This window comes from Suncus etruscus, chromosome 4, assembly GCF_024139225.1.
Source record: "Suncus etruscus isolate mSunEtr1 chromosome 4, mSunEtr1.pri.cur, whole genome shotgun sequence".
NCBI classification, from domain to species: Eukaryota; Metazoa; Chordata; class Mammalia; order Eulipotyphla; family Soricidae; genus Suncus; species Suncus etruscus.
The window spans coordinates 14,925,199-14,943,059 of NC_064851.1; the positions used below are offsets into that span (position 1 = coordinate 14,925,199).

The 17,861-nt window shown below is 57.8% G+C and overlaps 1 protein-coding gene and 1 non-coding gene across 2 annotated transcripts; one reads left to right on the forward strand and one right to left on the reverse strand.

Moving 5' to 3' along the window:
• The first annotated feature begins 1,308 nt into the window (after positions 1–1,308).
• On the forward strand, positions 1,309–17,436 carry ATN1 (atrophin 1). Its single transcript, XM_049771957.1, is given in 11 exon segments — positions 1,309–1,489; positions 6,669–6,850; positions 6,992–7,129; positions 7,264–7,377; positions 8,194–9,633; positions 9,635–10,269; positions 11,615–11,837; positions 12,668–13,364; positions 15,998–16,141; positions 16,579–16,759; positions 16,887–17,436. Coding segments are annotated over 10 exon segments (3,633 nt in total). The 5' UTR covers positions 1,309–1,489; positions 6,669–6,823; the 3' UTR covers positions 16,921–17,436.
• Positions 14,753–14,855, reverse strand: LOC126008377 (U6 spliceosomal RNA). The gene has a single exon (XR_007495713.1). It is a non-coding gene; the product is annotated as a U6 spliceosomal RNA (small nuclear RNA).
• Positions 17,437–17,861: the final 425 nt, after the last annotated feature.

Consider the following 17,861-nt stretch of genomic DNA (forward strand, 5'->3'; position numbering starts at 1 on the left):
TGCCCATAGCTGCCCCCCCACTGTCCCCAAAGATCTGGCTTATCTTCACCCCCTCTCACCTTCATGCCTGCCCCCCTCAGTCCCCGGGACCCCACCCCAGAATCCACTGCATCATTGTATCCCCCCCCCCACAACATTCCTTTACTATCTAGGAGCCTAAAAAAAAAAACCCTAGAATATGTATATCTGACTCTCATTCCCTCACCCCCATCTCCTAACTTCTCTCTTGACTTCCCAACATCACCCCCAACCACCCCAAATTCTTAAGATATCTTCTTTTCCTCCACCTACTCAACCCCAAACTCTTCCAGGTACCCCCAGGCCTCCCAGAAGGGCCCCATCCTTTCCTTCCTTCCTTTCCTTCCTCATCCCAAAGCTTCCATCCCTTTAATCCCAAATCGCCCCCCAGCCGGGGTCACACCCCCAGCTTCTTTCCCCTCCTCAAATCTCCAGGCCCTCGCCTCCCCAATCTCGAAGCTTCCCATCCCTTTAATCCAAAAATCGCCCCCCAAGACTGGGATCACACTCCCAGCAGCATGCTTCTTTCTCTTCCTCGAAAATTTCCAGACCCTCGGGCACCATCCCCACACCCTCACACCCCCCACTCTTTCCAGCCGAACCCTATCCGTCACGACCCCCCAAATGCAAATCTGGGCTGGGCTCCCCAAACCAAACCCCTCCATGCATCACCTTCTTTTTCCACCTCCCGGGGCCCCCCCCCAAACTTGGTGGTCCCTAGAGCCTTCCTTCCCTGCCTCCCTCCCTTCTAAGTAAGGGCTTGCAAGGCTCCCTCCCGGGCACCCCACATTCCGCCCCGGCCGCGGCCCCCTCGGCTCCGGCCTCGGCCTCGGTCTCGGCCAACTCGCGTCGCACGGCGCCGCCCCCGCCCGGCCCTGCCCCTCGCCCGCCCGGCGCGCCGCCTCCCTCTCCCCGCTCCCCGCGGCCCCTCGGCGCTCCCCGCTTTCTCCCGCTCGCTCCCCGCCGCTTCCTCCCGCTCCCATCCCCCGCGCGAGCGAGCCAGCGAGCCAGCGAGCCGAGCCGCGCCCGCCCGCCCGCCCGCAGCCCCGCGTCGGGCCGGGGCCCTGGGCCGGGACTCCCGCATCTGGGGGGGTGCACACGCCGCATCTGGGGGCGTCGGGAGGGAGGGAGCAAAGGAGCAAAGGAGGAGCGGAGGCGAGGAGGAGAGGAGGGCCGGGCTCGCGCCGGTGCGGGCCCGGGCGGGCGGGAGGGACAGAGATCCGCAGCGGCGGGGCGATCGGGGGGCGATCGGGGCGATCGGGGATGGGGCCCGGCCTCCGGGGGTGTCGGGGCCGCCGCCGCCGCCGTCCGGGCGGCCTCTGAAGCCGGGGAGACAGGCCTAGAGGGGGCCGGGGGAGCGGCAGCCGCCGCCCCCCGAAGGTGCCGTGCCCGGCCCGGCCCGGCGCGGCCCGAGCCACACCGCCAGCCGGCCCCGCAAGGCCGGGCCCAGTCGAGCCCAGGCTCCGTCCAGGTAAGCTGCAGCCCGGACCAAGCTCGGGGTTCGGGGTTCGGGACTCGGGCCTAGGGCTCCCCACCCCCACCCCCACCCACCCCGCCGTCGCCTCCATTTGTTGTATTTTTTTTCCCTCTAGCCGGGCCGCCCCCCCCCCCTAATCTCTGCAGGCATTGCCGGGCCTGGGAGCTGGGGGGCTCCTTGGAGAGATATTGGGGGACCCCCTCCCCCGGCTCTCCGGGTCGAGTGTTGGTTGCTTGGGGGAGGTAGGTAGGTGCTCCGGAGGAAACTGCGGGGCTACACTGCGTTGGCCCGGGAGGGAGGGAGGGAAGGAAGGAAGGAGGGACCCCGGCCGGGCCCCGAAGCGGAACGCCGAGGTGTGTGGAGGAGGGTTGGCGGTGGAGAAAACGGGGTGTCCTGCCCGTGAAAGGGGGCTTTGGGGAGAAGGTAAAAAAAAAAGGAGGGGAGACATGGCAGCGAGGTGGGGCGCCAGGGAGGGCCCCCTCCGCGGAAAAGCCTCCCTCCCGCGAGCCAAATTTGGCTTTTTTTGGGGTGCTCGGAGAAGAGAGGTGGGGAAGGGTGTGTGTGATGGGTGAGCGGGGGGACTGGGGTGCCCAGGGCTGGACCCACCTTTGCAAAGGGAAGCGTCCCAGTGCTTTTGGGGGGGGAGGAAGTGGGGAGGCCCGCCTTTGTGCCTCGATTTTTCTCCTGCCAGTCTGCCTGCCTGCGAGGGGGGACCCCTCTCCCCATTCCTCCACCTAGTTACTTCTTGGAGGGGCGTGCAGCGGCCGGGGATTGGGGTGTAGGCCTTGCGCAAACTAAGGAGGGAAAGAGAGTTGGGAGAAAGGGTTTCTGGGGTTGTGGCACCCGCGGGAGAATTGGGCAATCCGGCAGGCCGGGCCGGGAAACAAGTTGGGACCTCCACCCCAGCCCACCCCCGTTCCCCAGAGCCCCTTCTGCCCCCCCTTGGTTTCCAAGGAGTGTTCTGGGCTCCCGGTTCCCTTTGTGCCCGGCTTGATTTCTACTGGGGGTCGGCCCTCCAGCGCCCCGTTCGTTTCTCTGGGGGTGCCGGGGAGGTAGGAGTTGCTTTGGCAACTGGAGGAGGTGTGGCTGGCAGGTGGACCCCTGGGGATGGACTCTGGAGGGGCCGGTCTGCCATTCCGTTGCCATGGTAATAATCCAGTGGGATGTCCTAGAGGTGTGTGCTTAGGGGGGTTCAGAAGCTTGACTGGGCCGCAGCCTTCTAGCGGTGTGTGTCCTTGGAACTGTCAGCCGGTTCCGGAGGATGTTTCTGGAGACCTTTACGGGAGGTCCACCCCCTTCCTGCAGGTAGGCCTGTGACAGGTCAGAGGTGTGCCTCCAGCCCCGCCCTAAGTTGGGCTGGTAGGCGGGAACCTGTTAAAATGATTCCAGCTTTTGGCTCTTCTTTCTGGCTGGATCTCCCTCAAGATCAGGACTTGAGGTCTAGCCAGGTTTTATTCCTGCTGACAGTCTTCTCGTGTTTTCTCACATTGGAGCCTCTCTTTTCATGTCTCCCCTTTTCCCATCCAGGCGATCCCCCCCACCCCAAGTGACTGTCCCTTAGCAAACTAACCTCTGACCTTCTATTTCCGCCTCCCTTCTTGTAGGAAGCTTTGGGCCCTCCAGGACCCGGGGACTGTTGTCGAGGATGAGATGGAAATACTCCCGGGTGGGACCTAGGCTGTTCCTCTCATTCTCACCGTGACCTTGGCCAAGTCACTTCTCTTTCTCTTGGAGCTTTCGCATTTTTTGTAAAAGCCAGGAAGGGTCTAGATAAGGTGATCTGGAGGGCCCCCCTCTGGTCACCTGAGGCTGAGATAGTCCTTTCCTCTGCCTCATCCTTATCTCCTGGGCTGTTATCTCAGTCCCTTTGGACTGACTGGTTGGTTATTCTGAAATGATAGGGGCAGGAATCCTAAAATACACCCTGCTGGCCTCGGCTGTGATTACATTCCTTCTGACATCCTTTGAAGATTTCTCTTCATTCCTTTTTTCAGTCTTGACTGAAGAGATTCTTTCCCTATGTCTCACTTTTCCTTTTTTTGTTTGTTTTATTTCTGGCCTTCACCCATCCATGCCTTACTCTGGACTCTGCACTCAAGGATTACTCTTTTAGCAGGGTTTTGGGGACCATTTGTGGTGCTAGGAATTAAACCTGGGTGCATGCAAGGCAAACATTCCACTTGCTGTATTATTGCTGGGGGGGGGGCCCTATTTCTCACTTTTTTTTTCTACCTCACTTTCCCCATTATTCTGACCTAAGGCATGCTGTTTTAGGTGCTTTATGGGAGGTGGGATTCACTGTAAGATCTCTAGAAAGAGGAAAGAGGGTGCTCTGCTACCCAGGAGAGGGCGGGTGGTGCACCTTTGTGGGTGTTGAAACCCGCCAGGCTCAGAAACATATAAAACCCCACCCAAATTCCTTCCCCCCACCCCCACTTCTTATCCTCAGATCACCTATCCTTTTATGAGTGCATTTCTCCTAGGCAAGCCTCTCCCTGCTCATTTTTATCAGATTTCAGCTTATTTAGAAAAAAAAAATGAGGTGGGGGAGGGACACCCTGTTCTTTTTTTTTTTTTTTTTTTCTTTTGGTTTTTGGGCCACACCCGGCAGTGCTCAGGGGTTACTCCTGGCTGTCTGCTCAGAAATAGCTCCTGGCAGGCATGGGGGACCATATGGGACACCAGGATTCGAACCAACCACCTTAAGTCCCGGATCGGCTGCTTGCAAGGCAAACGCCACTGTGCTATTTCTTCGGGCCCAACACCCTGTTCTTAAGGCATTTTTCTATTGCCTTTGGGTCCCCAAGCTGCCTCTGATTGGTGAGGCAAGTTCTGGGAAGTGGACATGGACACCCTCCTCTTTTTTTTTTTTGATTCTTGGGCTACACCTGGTGGCGTTCAGGGGTCAGGTGATGCTTTACCCCTTGCAGCACCGCTCTGGCCTCAGACACCCTCTTGTTGACGAGGTCCCAAAGACCCCCTGTTGCAGACTCATCTCTGCTGGGCTAGTGTGAGGATGCACTTCCCTTTAGTTATGTTGGACTTTGTTTCCTGGGTTCCTTTCCTTTTTGGGGGGTGGGGTAGCAAGGCTTAAATACCAGTCTCCACACACACACACTCAACAATGGGGTGCTAGTTGGAGTTGAAGGGAAGCCTTTGGCCATGGGCATAGACTGGAGGTTCGGGAGCCCTGGAACTCGGTCCCAGCTATTCTGTGGTTCAGACCAATGTCACTCAGTGAGTCAGTCACTTACCCCTCACCGCCCTCCTTGGCAGGGGTTGGGGGAGGTGAGCAAAAGTCTATGAGTCTACACCTTAGGGGGAAATGGCACAGACCCTCCAGAAACAAAGGCCTCCTACCTTATTCAAGTCTGTGAGGTTTTTTTTGGTTTGTTTGTTTTTGCCATACCTGGAAAGTCAGGGCTTACTCCTGGCTCTGCACTCAGGAATCATTCCTGCAGGCCTTTGGGGACCCTATGTATTGCTGGGGTTTGAACCAGGGTTGAAGACAAGCGCCCTACCCACTGTACTATCACTCTGGCTCTGAACTTTGTGAGTCAAACTCATAGGTTATGACCACAGTGGAGAAACAAAACAGATGATACTTTTTTTGTTGTTTGGTGGGGAACATGGAGAGGGGCCACATGGGGTGAAGGGTGGAAGAAATGTGGACAGAGTGGGGCACCCACGGGTGTGCTCTGTGGGCAGGTACCGACAGATGCTGCTAGGAGTTTTCTGGTGAGGGGTACAAATCTTAAGTGTGTGCTACAGGGTGGGGGCATATCTTCCATTACTCAAAGCTTACTTCTGATCACTTTCGGTCGCGCTCACAGGACCATATGGTGTGCCAGTTTGCCCATGCAAGGCAAACACTTTACCCTGCATTATCTCTCTTGCCCCCGAGAAAGCCCATTTTGGGGGGTTTGGTTTTATGTTTTAGGGCCACACCTTGCAGTGCTTTACCCCTTGTATGTATGGTCTCTGGCTCCAGAAGGCTCTTTCTGGGCATTCAGGGCTCAGGCTATGCACTTGGAGGAGCCTGAGTTCACCAAGGTTCTACACTTGGTATTTTTTTTTAGTGGGAGGGCACACCTGGGCAGCTCCTGTGTTGGGACTCAGAGGTCACTCCTGGGAATTCTGAGCCTTTTGGGCTCTCCCTCCATCCCCCCAGGGCAGTAGAATGGGGCATTCTTTCTTCTGCTTTTCAGATCTCTGGGACCTTCTGAGAAATCTCCCATCAGCTTCTGATGGAGCGTAGCAAAGCAGAGAAGCAGAAGCATAGATTCTGAAGGAAGGGGGAGACAGGCTCCTATCTGGTTCAGTGACCCAGTTCCTGGTTCTTTGCCCTGCATCTACTTGAAGTGGGTTGGAGCCAGTTGCCATCTGTTGCAGTCTGTAGGCCTCAGTTTCCTCCCTAAGATAACCGGGTTAAGATAACCCTTTCAGAACTGGAGGGGATAGTACAGCCAGTAGGGTGCTTGTCTGGCAGGTTTGATCCCTAACCCCCCCTTAGGGCCCTCTGAGCCTGCCTGAATGCAGAGCCTTGAGTAAGCTGTGAGCACTGCCTGGTTCGGACCAGAAAACCAAACAATGAAAAAAAAAAAAAAGTCTTCATTTCCGGTCTGGTTGTAAAGACTGAAATAAATTGTTTTCAGTGCCTTTTTTTTTTTTTAATTTTTTTTAATTTTTTTTTTATTTTGGCCACATCCAGCGACGCTGGGGTTACTCCTGGCTCTGCACTCAGAAATCGCTCCTGGGACCATATGGGATCTGGGCATTGAACCCAGGTCCATTCCAGGTCTGCCACATGCCTTACCACTGTGTTATCACTCCAGCCCCAATGCTTGTTTAGGTCAAGGAGCTGCAAAGCCCAGTGAATATGTGAGCTGTGTTTCTTTGTGCTGCTTTGTAAGGCGCTGGTATTTCTGTGCACACACTTATTGCCTAGGGATCACCAAGGGGGGAAAAAACAATGTGAGCTCAGGATCCAGCGCTCCGGGTGCATTTCTGCATTCCCTTGAGAGGAGACCTGAGAATGTGGCGAGGTGGGGGGCAGCGCTCTGGTGCCAGTGTCTGCGCTTTGGGCCAGGGTGGCCCCTTCCTCTGTCCCTGGGCAGAGCCCCCTTTAGATGCTGCTCATCCACGTGGGACCCTCTGATGCTTTTCCCAACAGGCTGCCCTGAAACACAGCCTGCAGGTTCCTGGCACCAGCAGAGAACCTCAGAGTACCTGCGACCTGCTTCCCAGGCCTCCGCTTGGGGTGAAGCAGAGAAGTTTCTGTATTCAGCTGCCCAGGCAGAGGAGAATGGGGTCTCCACAGCCTGAAGAATGAAGACGCGACAGAATAAAGACTCAGTGAGTAGCGGCTCACTGGAGACAGACAGAGAAGGGGCCACGAAGCTCCGGCGCCGGGCCCGGAGACGGGGCGCAGAGAAAGGACCTCCCCGGGCGACCTGCGGACAGCGGCCTTCAGCTGCCTCCTGCCTTCTCCTGCAGATGTCAATGAGGAGTGGACGGAAGAAAGAGGCCCCTGGGCCCCGGGAAGAACTGAGATCGAGGGGCCGGGCCTCCCCTGGAGGGGTCAGCACGTCCAGCAGTGATGGCAAAGCCGAGAAGTCAAGGCAGACAGCTAAGGTGCTTGTCCTTGGGGTCTTCTGCAGGTTGTACGAGCACTATGCTGGGGATGGGTGTGTGTGGGTTGGGGCGGAGGGCGGTGGGAAAGCAGGCATGGGGGTCCAAGACAGGAATCGTTGCTTTTTCTCCCACAGAAAGCCCGAGTAGAGGAGGCCTCTGCCCCGAAGGTCAGTAAGCAGGGCCGGACCGAAGAAATCTCAGAGAGTGAGAGTGAGGAGACCAGTGCCCCCAAAAAGACCAAGACAGAGGTGGGAGACCCTTGCCATCCCCAGTCCCTATTCTAAGTCCCTTTTCTGCCCTAGGTTGTGCAGGGAAAGCCAGGGCCCCAGGCCAGACCAGAGGGGGCCAGTAGAGACTGGAAGAATCCTGGAAGGCAGGGGCCTGGGATGGGGGGTGGGTGTACCTCTCCTGTCCTGGGTTTTGATTTTCCCGGGTTTTGGTGTACCTCTCCTGTCCTGTGGGTTTTTTTATGGCTTGGAGGACCATATGGGAAGCCAGGGGATGGAACCATGGTCCATCCTAGGCTAGCACTGGCAAGGCAGACACCTTACCTTTAGCGCCACCACGCCGGCCCCATGTCCTGTGTTTTTGTTTTTGTTTTTGGGCCACATCCTGCGGTGCTCAGAGGTTACTCCTGGCTGTCTGCTCAGAAATAGCTCCTGGCAGGCATGGGGAACACCGGGATTTGAACCAACCACCTTAGGTCCTGGATCGGCTGCTTGCAAGGCAAACACCGCTGTGCTATCTCTCCGGGCCCATGTCCTGTGTTTTGATTCACTGGCTGGGAAGAAGTTTTAGGGGAAGAAGTCAGTAGTAGATCAGGAGGAGGGGCGGTAAGAGCTCTGCAGCTGAAGGCGGGGATTTAGGTTCCCAAGGGACAGGGGAAAACTGCTGGAGGAAACTTGAGGAAAGAATAGAGTTTTCCAGGGAGGGACAGTGCTGGGGAGCAGTTGAGGACATGGGGGCCCCAGGAGGCTTAAATTCCAGGGTGCTGCAAGGGGGAGTGGGGCCTAATCTATTGGGATGCTGATAGGAAAGGGGAAAACCATCTCCCTCTCCTGCAGCAGGAGCTCCCTCGGCCTCAGTCTCCCTCGGACTTGGATAGTTTAGATGGGAGGAGCCTCAATGATGACGGCAGCAGCGACCCTCGGGACATCGACCAGGACAACCGCAGCACGTCCCCTAGCATCTACAGCCCCGGAAGTGTGGAGAATGACTCCGACTCCTCCTCCGGCCTGTCCCAGGGCCCAGCCCGCCCCTACCACCCCCCTCCGCTCTTCCCTCCCTCCCCATCACCAGCAGACAGCACCCCCCGACCGCCCGAGCCGGGCTTTGAGCCCCATCCTTCGGTGACACCCACTGGCTATCATGCCCCCGTGGAGGCTCCCCCATCTCGAATGTTCCCGGCCCCTCCCGGGGCCCCTCCTCCTCACCCACAGCTCTACCCTGGGGGTGCCAGCGTTTTGTCCGGACCCCCAATGGGTCCCAAGGCTGGAGGGGCTGCCTCTTCAGTGGGGGCCCCTGGTGGGGGTAAGCAGCACCCCCCACCCACCACTCCCATTTCCATCCCAAGCTCCGGGGCTGGTGGTGCCCCCCCGACCAAGCCACCCAACCCTCCAGTGGGTGGTGGGAACCTGTCCTCCGTGCCCCCGCCAGCCACCTTCCCCCATGTGACACCAAACCTGCCTCCCCCGCCAGCCCTGAGACCCCTGAACAATGCCTCGGCCTCTCCTCCAGGCCTGGGGGCCCAGCCGCTGCCTGGGCATCTGCCCTCGCCCCATGGCATAGGGCAGGGTCTGACCGGACTGCCTCCTGGCCCCGAGAAGGGCCCCACTCTGGCTCCTTCACCCCACCCTCTGCCCCCCACTTCTTCTGCCACGGCCCCACCCATGCGGTATCCCTACTCGGCCTCCAGCTCTGCCGCTGGCTCCTCGGTCAGCTCCTCTTCCTCCTCCTCTGCCTCCTCTGCCTCGGCCTCCTCTTCCTCCTCCTCCTCAGCCTCCCAGTACCCGGCTTCCCAGGCACTGCCCAGTTACCCCCACTCCTTCCCGCCCCCCACCAGCCTCTCCGTCTCCAATCAGCCCCCCAAGTATACACAGCCCTCCCTCCCCTCCCAGGCCGTGTGGAGCCAGGGCCCGCCGCCACCTCCTCCCTACGGCCGGCTCTTAGCCAACAGCAATGCCCACCCCGGCCCCTACCCTCCTAACGCGGGGGGCCAGTCCTCTGCCCACCCACCAGCCGCCACACACCACCACCACCACCAGCAGCCACAGCAGCAGCAGCAGCCAGCACCGCAGCAGCACCATGGAAGCTCGGGCCCCCCTCCACCTGGGGCGTACCCCCACCCTCTGGAGAGCGGTGGCACCCACCATGCACACCCTTATGCCATGTCTCCATCCCTGGGGTCCCTGAGGCCCTACCCGCCCGGGCCTGGCCCTGCACACCTGCCTCCACCACCGCACGGCCAGGCGGCCTACAGCCAAGCGGGCCCCAATGTGCCCCCCCACAGCCGCTGCCTCGGCCTCTTCCAACACCTCCTCTTCCTCCTCCTCTTCCTCGCAAGGGCCCTACCCTTGCTCACATCCCACCCAGCAGAGCCAGGGTGGCCAAGGCGCCCCGTACCCCTTCCCGCCGGGCCCACCGGTCACCACCTCTTCGGCCACCCTATCCACGGTCATCGCCACGGTGGCCTCCTCGCCGGCCGGCTACAAGACCGCCTCGCCCCCGGGCCCCCCAACCTACGGCAAGAGGGCTCCTTCCCCTGGGGCCTACAAGACCGCCACCCCACCGGGCTACAAGCCAGGGTCACCACCTGCTGCTTTCCGCACGGGGACCCCGCCTGGCTACCGAGGCGCCTCGCCTCCTGCTGCACCCGGGACTTTCAAGCCGGGCTCGCCCACCTTGGGGCCCGGACCCCTGTCCACTGCGGGGGCTTCTGGCCTGCCACCTCCACCACCACCGCCGCCTCCTCCATCGCAGCCTGCCGCCCCGGCGTCCGGGCCGGCCCTGAACGCCACGCAGATCAAACAGGAGCCGGCCGAAGAGTATGAGACCCCCGAAAGCCCGGTGCCCCCTGCCCGCAGCCCCTCGCCGCCCCCCAAGGTGGTGGATGTGCCCAGCCATGCCAGCCAGTCGGCCAGGTGAGTTACCCGGGCCTGGGTGGGCCAAAACCCCCAAAAATTGAGATCGGGAGTGGGCTGGAGAGGAGAGAGAGCACAGCGGTAGACCATTTGCCTTGCAGCAGCCAACCCAGGAGGGACCTGGCTGGGCTCGATCCCTGGCATCCCATATGGTCCCCAGCCTGCCAGGAAGAGATTTCTGAGCGCAGAGTTAGGAGCAACCCCTGAGCACCTCCTGGTGTGATCCCAAAACAAAACCAAAAAACATTGGGAGGAGCTGGAGAGGTAGCACAGCGGTAGGGCCTTTGCTTTGCATGCAGAAAACCCAGAAGGGACCTAGGTTCGATTCCCAGTATCCCATATGGTCCCCAAAATGGCAGGAGCGATTTCTGGGTGCAGAGCTAGGAGTAACCCCTGAGAACCGCCGGGTGTAACCCTAAAACAAAACAAAAAACTGAGATCGGGAGGAGCTGGAGAGGTGGCACAGCAGTAGGGCCTTTTGCCTTGCATGCAGACAACCCAGGAGGGGGCTAGGTTCGATCCCTGGCATTTTATATAGTCCCCAAACTGCCAATAGCAATTTCTGAGCGCAGGGCCAGGAGTAACTCCTGAGCACCGCCGGGTATGACCCCGAAAACAAACAAACAAACAAAAAAAATGAGATTTGGGGCCAGAGAGATAGCATGGAGGCAGGGCGTTTGCCTTCCATGCATTAGGACTGTGGTTCGAATCCCAACATCCCATATGGTCCCCCAAACTGCCAGGGGGAAATTTCTGAGTGCAGAGCCAGGGAACAAACCCTGAGCACCGCCGGGTGTGACTCCAAAACAAAACAAAACATAAAAAACGAAATCAGGAAGACTTGGAAAGATAGTACAACGGGAGGCCGTTTGCCTTGCATGCAGCCAACCCAAGATGGACCTGGGTTCGATCCCTCGCATCCATTATGGTCCCCCAAATGTCAGGAGCAATTTCTGGAGTGCAGAGCCAGGAACAAACCCTGAGCACCGCCGGGTGTGACCCCAAAACAAAACAAAACAAAACCAAACCATAAAAACGAAATCAGGAAGACTTGGGAGAGATAGCACAACGGTAGGCCATTTGCCTTGCATGCAGCCAACCCAAGATGGACCTGGGTTCGATCCCTCGCATCCACTATGGCCCCCCAAATGCCAGGAGCAATTTCTGGAGTGCAGAGCCAGGAGTAACCCCTGTAAACACTGTGGGGGTGTGACCCCAACACAAACAAAAAGATGGGGGAGAGGAGTGGGCACGGGCGTGGAGGGTCCCCCATGGTGCTTTGCACAAGAACGTTGTTTGCTTCCCTGCCACAAACTGAGCCCCTGCGGTGCACGGCCCCCGCCAGGTTCAACAAACACCTGGACCGCGGCTTCAACTCGTGCGCGCGCAGCGACCTGTACTTCGTGCCGCTCGAGGGCTCCAAGCTGGCCAAGAAGCGCGCCGACCTGGTGGAGAAGGTGCGGCGCGAGGCCGAGCAGCGCGCGCGCGAGGAGAAGGAGCGCGAGCGCGAGCGGGAGCGCGAGAAGGAGCGCGAGCGCGAGAAGGAGCGCGAGCTGGAGCGCAGCGTGGTGAGTGCGCCACTTCCGGCGCGCCTGAACTCAAGGCGCCGCGTCTTGGGGGGCATCGCGCCCCCTGCCGAATGGGCGGAGGAACCGCGGGCCTTGGAATTGCAGGGAGGGATGCGGTTGCATGACATGGGGGTTTTTCTTTTCCCCTTCTTTCTACCGGGTTGCAAAGAGGGGAAGGGGGCAGGTGCTCCAGGCCTTCCTGGGAAGCCTGGCAGCGCTAGGAACCTGCGGAGGAAGAGAGTGTTAGGGTGTGCCCGGAGAGATAGCACAGCGGCGTTTGCCTTGCAAGCAGCCGATCCAGGACCTAAGGTGGTTGGTTCGAATCCCGGTGTCCCATATGGTCCCCCGTGCCTGCCAGGAGCTATTTCTGAGCAGACAGCCAGGAGTAACCCCTGAGCACCGCTGGGTGTGGCCCAAAAACAACAACAACAACAAAAAGATTGTTAGGGTAGGAGTAGCCAGCCAGTCCCCCCCCCCCCCCCATTGCCCTTGAGTTCTCTCCAGGGTGGTGATGCTTTTGGGGAGGCATTGGGCCAGACAGGCCTAACTTACTCATTCTTTTTTCTTTTCTTCTCTTCTTTCTCTTTCTCCTTTTTATTTCTGTTTCTTCTTTCCTTTTCTTTCTTTTTCTTCCTTTTCCTTCCATTCTTTTTCTTCCTTTTTTCCTTTCTTCCCCTTCCTTCCTTCCTTCCTTCCTTCCTTCCTTCCTTCCTTCCTTCCTTCCTTCCTTCCTTCCTTCCTTCCTTCCTTCCTTCCTTCCTTCCTTCCTTCCTTCCTTCCTTCCTTCCCCCTTTCCTTACCCTTTCCCTTTCCCTCTCCCCTTCTTCCAGAAATTGGCCCAGGAGGGCCGCGCCCCCGTGGAGTGCCCGTCTCTCGGACCCGTGCCACATCGCCCTCCGTTTGAGCCGGGCAGCGCCGTGGCCACGGTGCCCCCCTACCTGGGGCCGGACACCCCGGCCCTGCGCACGCTGAGCGAGTACGCGCGGCCGCACGTCATGTCTCCGGGCAATCGCAACCACCCGTTCTACGTGCCCCTGGGTGCAGTGGACCCGGGGCTTCTGGGCTACAACGTCCCGGCCCTCTATAGCAGCGACCCGGCGGCCCGGGAGCGGGAGCGGGAGGCCCGGGAGCGAGACCTCCGGGACCGCCTCAAGCCCGGCTTCGAGGTGAAGCCCAGCGAGCTGGAACCCCTGCACGGGGTCCCCGGGCCCGGCCTGGACCCCTTCCCGCGACACGGGGGCCTGGCCCTGCAGCCGGGGCCGCCCGGCCTGCACCCCTTCCCCTTCCACCCCAGCCTGGGGCCCCTGGAGAGAGAACGTCTGGCCCTGGCGGCCGGGCCGGCCCTGCGGCCTGACATGTCCTACGCCGAGCGGCTGGCCGCCGAGAGGCAGCACGCGGAAAGGGTGGCCGCCCTGGGCAATGACCCCCTGGCCCGCCTGCAGATGCTCAACGTGACCCCGCATCATCACCAGCACTCCCACATCCACTCCCACCTGCACCTCCACCAGCAGGATGCCATCCACGCAGGTGAGACGTGGTGGTCCTACCCACATGCCCGCCCTGCCACCCCTGGCAGGATTGGCTCTATCAGGTCCCAAAGATATCTCCTCGAACCCCAGCTCTCTTTTCACTGCAGCCCCGACTGGAGACCTTTGAGGGACTCCTGCAGTCTACTGCTTTTATCTCTCTCTCTTTTTGGCTGCTTCTCTGGATTCACCACTCTTGTCCTTTCTTGCCATCCCCTCCTTCCACCATCCTTACCTCCACTTGCTCTTTTTGTTCAGTTTTGCTTGGTTTGGGGTCACACCCGGCAGTTATTCCTGGGAGTTAATCCTGACTTTGCACTCAGAATTATGCCTGGCAGGCTCAGGAGACCATAAGGGATGCCAGGGACCAAACCCTGGTTGGCCATGTGCTAGGCATCCACCCTACCAGCCATATAGCTCGAGCCCCTCAACTTGCTTTTTTCTGTAACTCATTGCACTTCTTTTTTGTTGTTGTTGTTGGTTTTTGAGCCACACCCGGTGATGTTCAGAGGTTACTCCTGGCTCTGTGCTCAGAAATAGCTCCTGGCTTAGGGGCCCATATCAAACCATATCGGGCTAGGGATTGAACCCAGATCCGTCCTGGGTCAGCCATGTGCAAGGCAAATGCCCTACCACTGTGCTATCATTCCTGTCCCTCATTGCACTTTGTTTTTCTTCTCTTCCCCTCCCTCCCTTCCCTTTCCCTCCCTTCTCTCCCTTTTCTTGATTCAAGAATCACTCATGAGGGGCCATAGGGTAGGGCATTTGCCTCGCACATTGATGATCTGGGACAGACCCCGGATTTGATTCCCAGCATCCCATATGGTCCCCAGAGCCTGCCGGGGGCAGTAACCCCTGAGTGCCACCGAGTGAGGCCCCAAAACAGAAAAAACAAACAAAAAGAAGGAATCACTCATGAACGCATGCATGAGAGTGCTCAGGGGGCCATATGGGTTGTCGAGGATTGAAGGTGGGTCAGTCAAAGGCAAGGCAAATACCTTACTGGTTGTGCTATTTATTGCTCCAGACCTATCTTCTTTTTAAAAAGGAAAAACAACGGAGCAGTGGCACAGTGGTAGGGCATTTGCCTTGCACGCAGCTGACCCAGGACAGATCTTGGTTCTATCCCCTGCGTCCCATATGGTCCCCCAAACCAGGAGAGATTTATTTCTTTTTCTTTTTCTTTTTCTTTTTCTTTTTTTTGGTTTTTGGGCCACACCCGACGTTGCTCAGGGGTTACTCCTGGCTGTCTGCTCAGAAATAGCTCCTGGCAGGCACGGGGGACCATATGGGACACCGGTATTCGAACCAACCACCTTTGGTCCTGGATCAGCTGCTTGCAAGGCAAACGCCGCTGTGCTATGTCTCCGGGCCCTCTTTCTTTTTCTTTAAAATATGGAACGCTTCACAAATTTGCATGTCATCCTTGCGCAGGGGCCATGCTAATCTTCTCTGTATCGTTCCAATTTTAGCATATGTGCTGCCGAAGCTCCTGGCAGGAGAGATTTCTGAGCACATAGCCTGGAGTAACCCCTGAGCATCACCTTGTGTGGCCCAAAAACACAAAAGAAAAGGAAAAGCAAAAGCGAAAAACAACTCTTGGATTTTTATTTAGTCACCGTGAAATTACAAAGTTATTCATACTTGTATTTCAGGCATACAGTGTTTCAACATCAATCCCTTCAGCAGTGCTCACCCATTTGCCTCCCCATTTGCCTTCCTACCAGTCTACTTCTACTAGAGCTCCTTTTTAATTTTTTTGGTTGTTGTTTTAATTTTTTTCCTTTGTGGGGGGGCACTCCCAGCAGTGATCTGGGGTTATTCCTGGCTCTGTGCTCAGAAGTCACTGCACCGTTGCTCAGGAGACCATATAGGATGGCAGGGATTGAACTGGGTCTGTAAGGCAAACTTCTTACTCCACTATACAGTCACTCCGGCCTGTTGTGCTTTGTTTTGTTTGGGGGCCACACAGCAGCTCTCAGATGTTACTCCTGGCTTTGTGTTCAGAAATTACTCCTGGTGGGATTATATGGGATGCTGGGGGATCGAAACCAGGTCAGCTGTATGCAAGACAAACGCTCTACCCACTGTGCTATTGCTCTGGCCCCCTATGTATAATATATAATAATATTAATAATATACATTATACACATACACACACATATATGGTTTTTGGGTCACACCCAGCGGCGTTCAGGAGTTACTCCTGGCTCTGCGCTCAGAAGTTGCTCCTGGCAAGCTTGGGACCATATGGAATGCCAGGATTCTAAACAGGATCCGTCCTGTGTTGGCTGCATGCAAGGCAAATGCTTTTCCACTTTTTTTTTTTTTTTTTTGAGTCACATCTGGAAGCACTCAGGAGTTACTCCTTGCTTTGTGCTCAGAAATCGCTTCTGGCAGGCTGGGGGACCATATGGGATGCCAGAATTCAAATCATCATCTGTCCTAGATTGGCTGTGCAAGGCAAACGCCCTGCCGCTGTGCTATCTCTCCGGCCCCATGTTTACTTTTTTTTTTTTTAATAAATTTTTCACTGTGTTTTACAGGACTTGCTGATAGGGCTTCATACATTACATTACCTGTCAGCAGCACACTGCCCCTGTGGGTGACACTTTTCTTCTCTCTCCCCTCCAGCTTCTGCCTCGGTGCACCCTCTCATTGATCCCCTGGCCTCAGGGTCTCACCTTACCCGGATCCCCTACCCGGCCGGGACCCTCCCCAACCCCCTACTTCCTCATCCTCTGCACGAGAACGAAGTTCTTCGTCACCAGCTCTTTGGTAAGGATAGAGGTGGACAGAGAAGAGAAGGGCGGGAAGGAGGAAGATCCGGGAGGATTGAAGAGGTGCCCTAAAGAGCAGGGGTTGATGGCAGTGCGGTGGGCTGACACCTGGGCCTAGCAAGGTTCAGGCGTTTTTTTTTTGTCTGTATTAAGTCGCTCCTGGCAGGCTCAGGTGATCATATGGGATGCCGGGATTCCAACTGGGGCCCATCCTGTATTGGCCGCGTGCAAGGCAAACGCCTTACTGCGGTGCTATCTCTCTGCCCCCAAGGTGCAGGCTTTTTATTAAGGGAGAGCAGGTTTGAGTCCTGACCTATAGCTCCCAGCAGCCTCTTCACCACCACCACCACCACCCTGCGCCTGCCCATGAGATCCTGGGGTGTGAAGTTGCAGGCCAACATCTGTCTTGTGTCCCCGGCCCCTTTCTGCCAACAGCTGCTCCATACCGGGACCTGCCAGCCTCGCTCTCGGCCCCCATGTCGGCCGCCCACCAGCTACAGGCCATGCACGCCCAGTCGGCCGAGCTTCAGCGCCTGGCCCTGGAGCAGCAGCAGTGGCTGCATGCGCACCACCCGCTGCACAGCGTTCCACTCCCTGCCCAGGAGGACTACTACAGGTAGTAGGGAGGACATGGGGGAGGCCATCCTCCTGGGTATCTGCAGGGAGGGGAAGCCAGGAGCTGGCAGCCGGTTGGACCTCAGTCTCATCTCTTTTGCTCTGCACCCTGCTTTTTTCCTCCCCAGTCATCTGAAGAAGGAAAGCGACAAGCCGCTGTAGAGTCTGCACGCCCGAGAGCACCCATGGCCCCTGCACCTGCCGCCTAAGAAAACGGGGTGCCGCCCAGTTGCAGGGTCTCGCCACTGGGCAGCCGAAGGCAGGAAGGGACAGCTGGAAGGCCAGAGCTCCTGCAGCCTGCGGAGGTGGAGAGGTGGCAGGGTGGGGGCAGAAAGCGCACAGAATCTTGGACCAGAACACCCTCTTCCTTGTCCCCCTCGCTTTCTTCCACCCTCGTGCCCACCCGACACCCACCACCCCAGTTGCCACCGCCCTCTCCCCTCGCCCCGTTGGTGTGATTATTTCATCTGTTAGATGTGGCTGTTTTGCGTAGCATCTTGTGCGCCCCACCCCCGGCACCCCCAGTTCCCCTCAACCCCCTGTGTGCGCGCCCTCTGCGATGTATGCCCCTTGCCCCTACTCCCACATTAATAATTTATATATATAAATATCTATATGACGCTCTTTAAAAAACGTCCCAACCCAAGCCAAACAAAAACATCTTCACAATTCCCCAGGTATTCGGCTGTGTCCGTTTATTTTGTGGGCTAAGTGGTCGTCGGGGTGGGAAGGTAGCAGGGGGAACTTACTGCGCCTCCAAAGGGTTTTCCAGGGGCTGGAGCAGTGGCGCAAGCGGTAGGGCGTTTGCCTTGCATGCACTAACCTAGGACAGACAGACCGCCGGTTTGATCCGCCGACGTTTAATGTGGTCCCCCAAGTCAGGGGCGATTTCTGAGCACGTAGCCAGGAGTAACCCCTGTGCGTCACCGCATGTGACCCCCAAAACCAATACAACAACAAAAGAAACACACACCAAAAAAGGGGGGAGTTCCTGCAAAATTTGTAAAAGATGGGGTGAGAAGGGCCAGGTCTTCCAAAGACCCTGGGGTTAGGGACCCCGCAGATCAGCAGAGCTGGCACCAGATTGGCAGAGAATTCTCCTG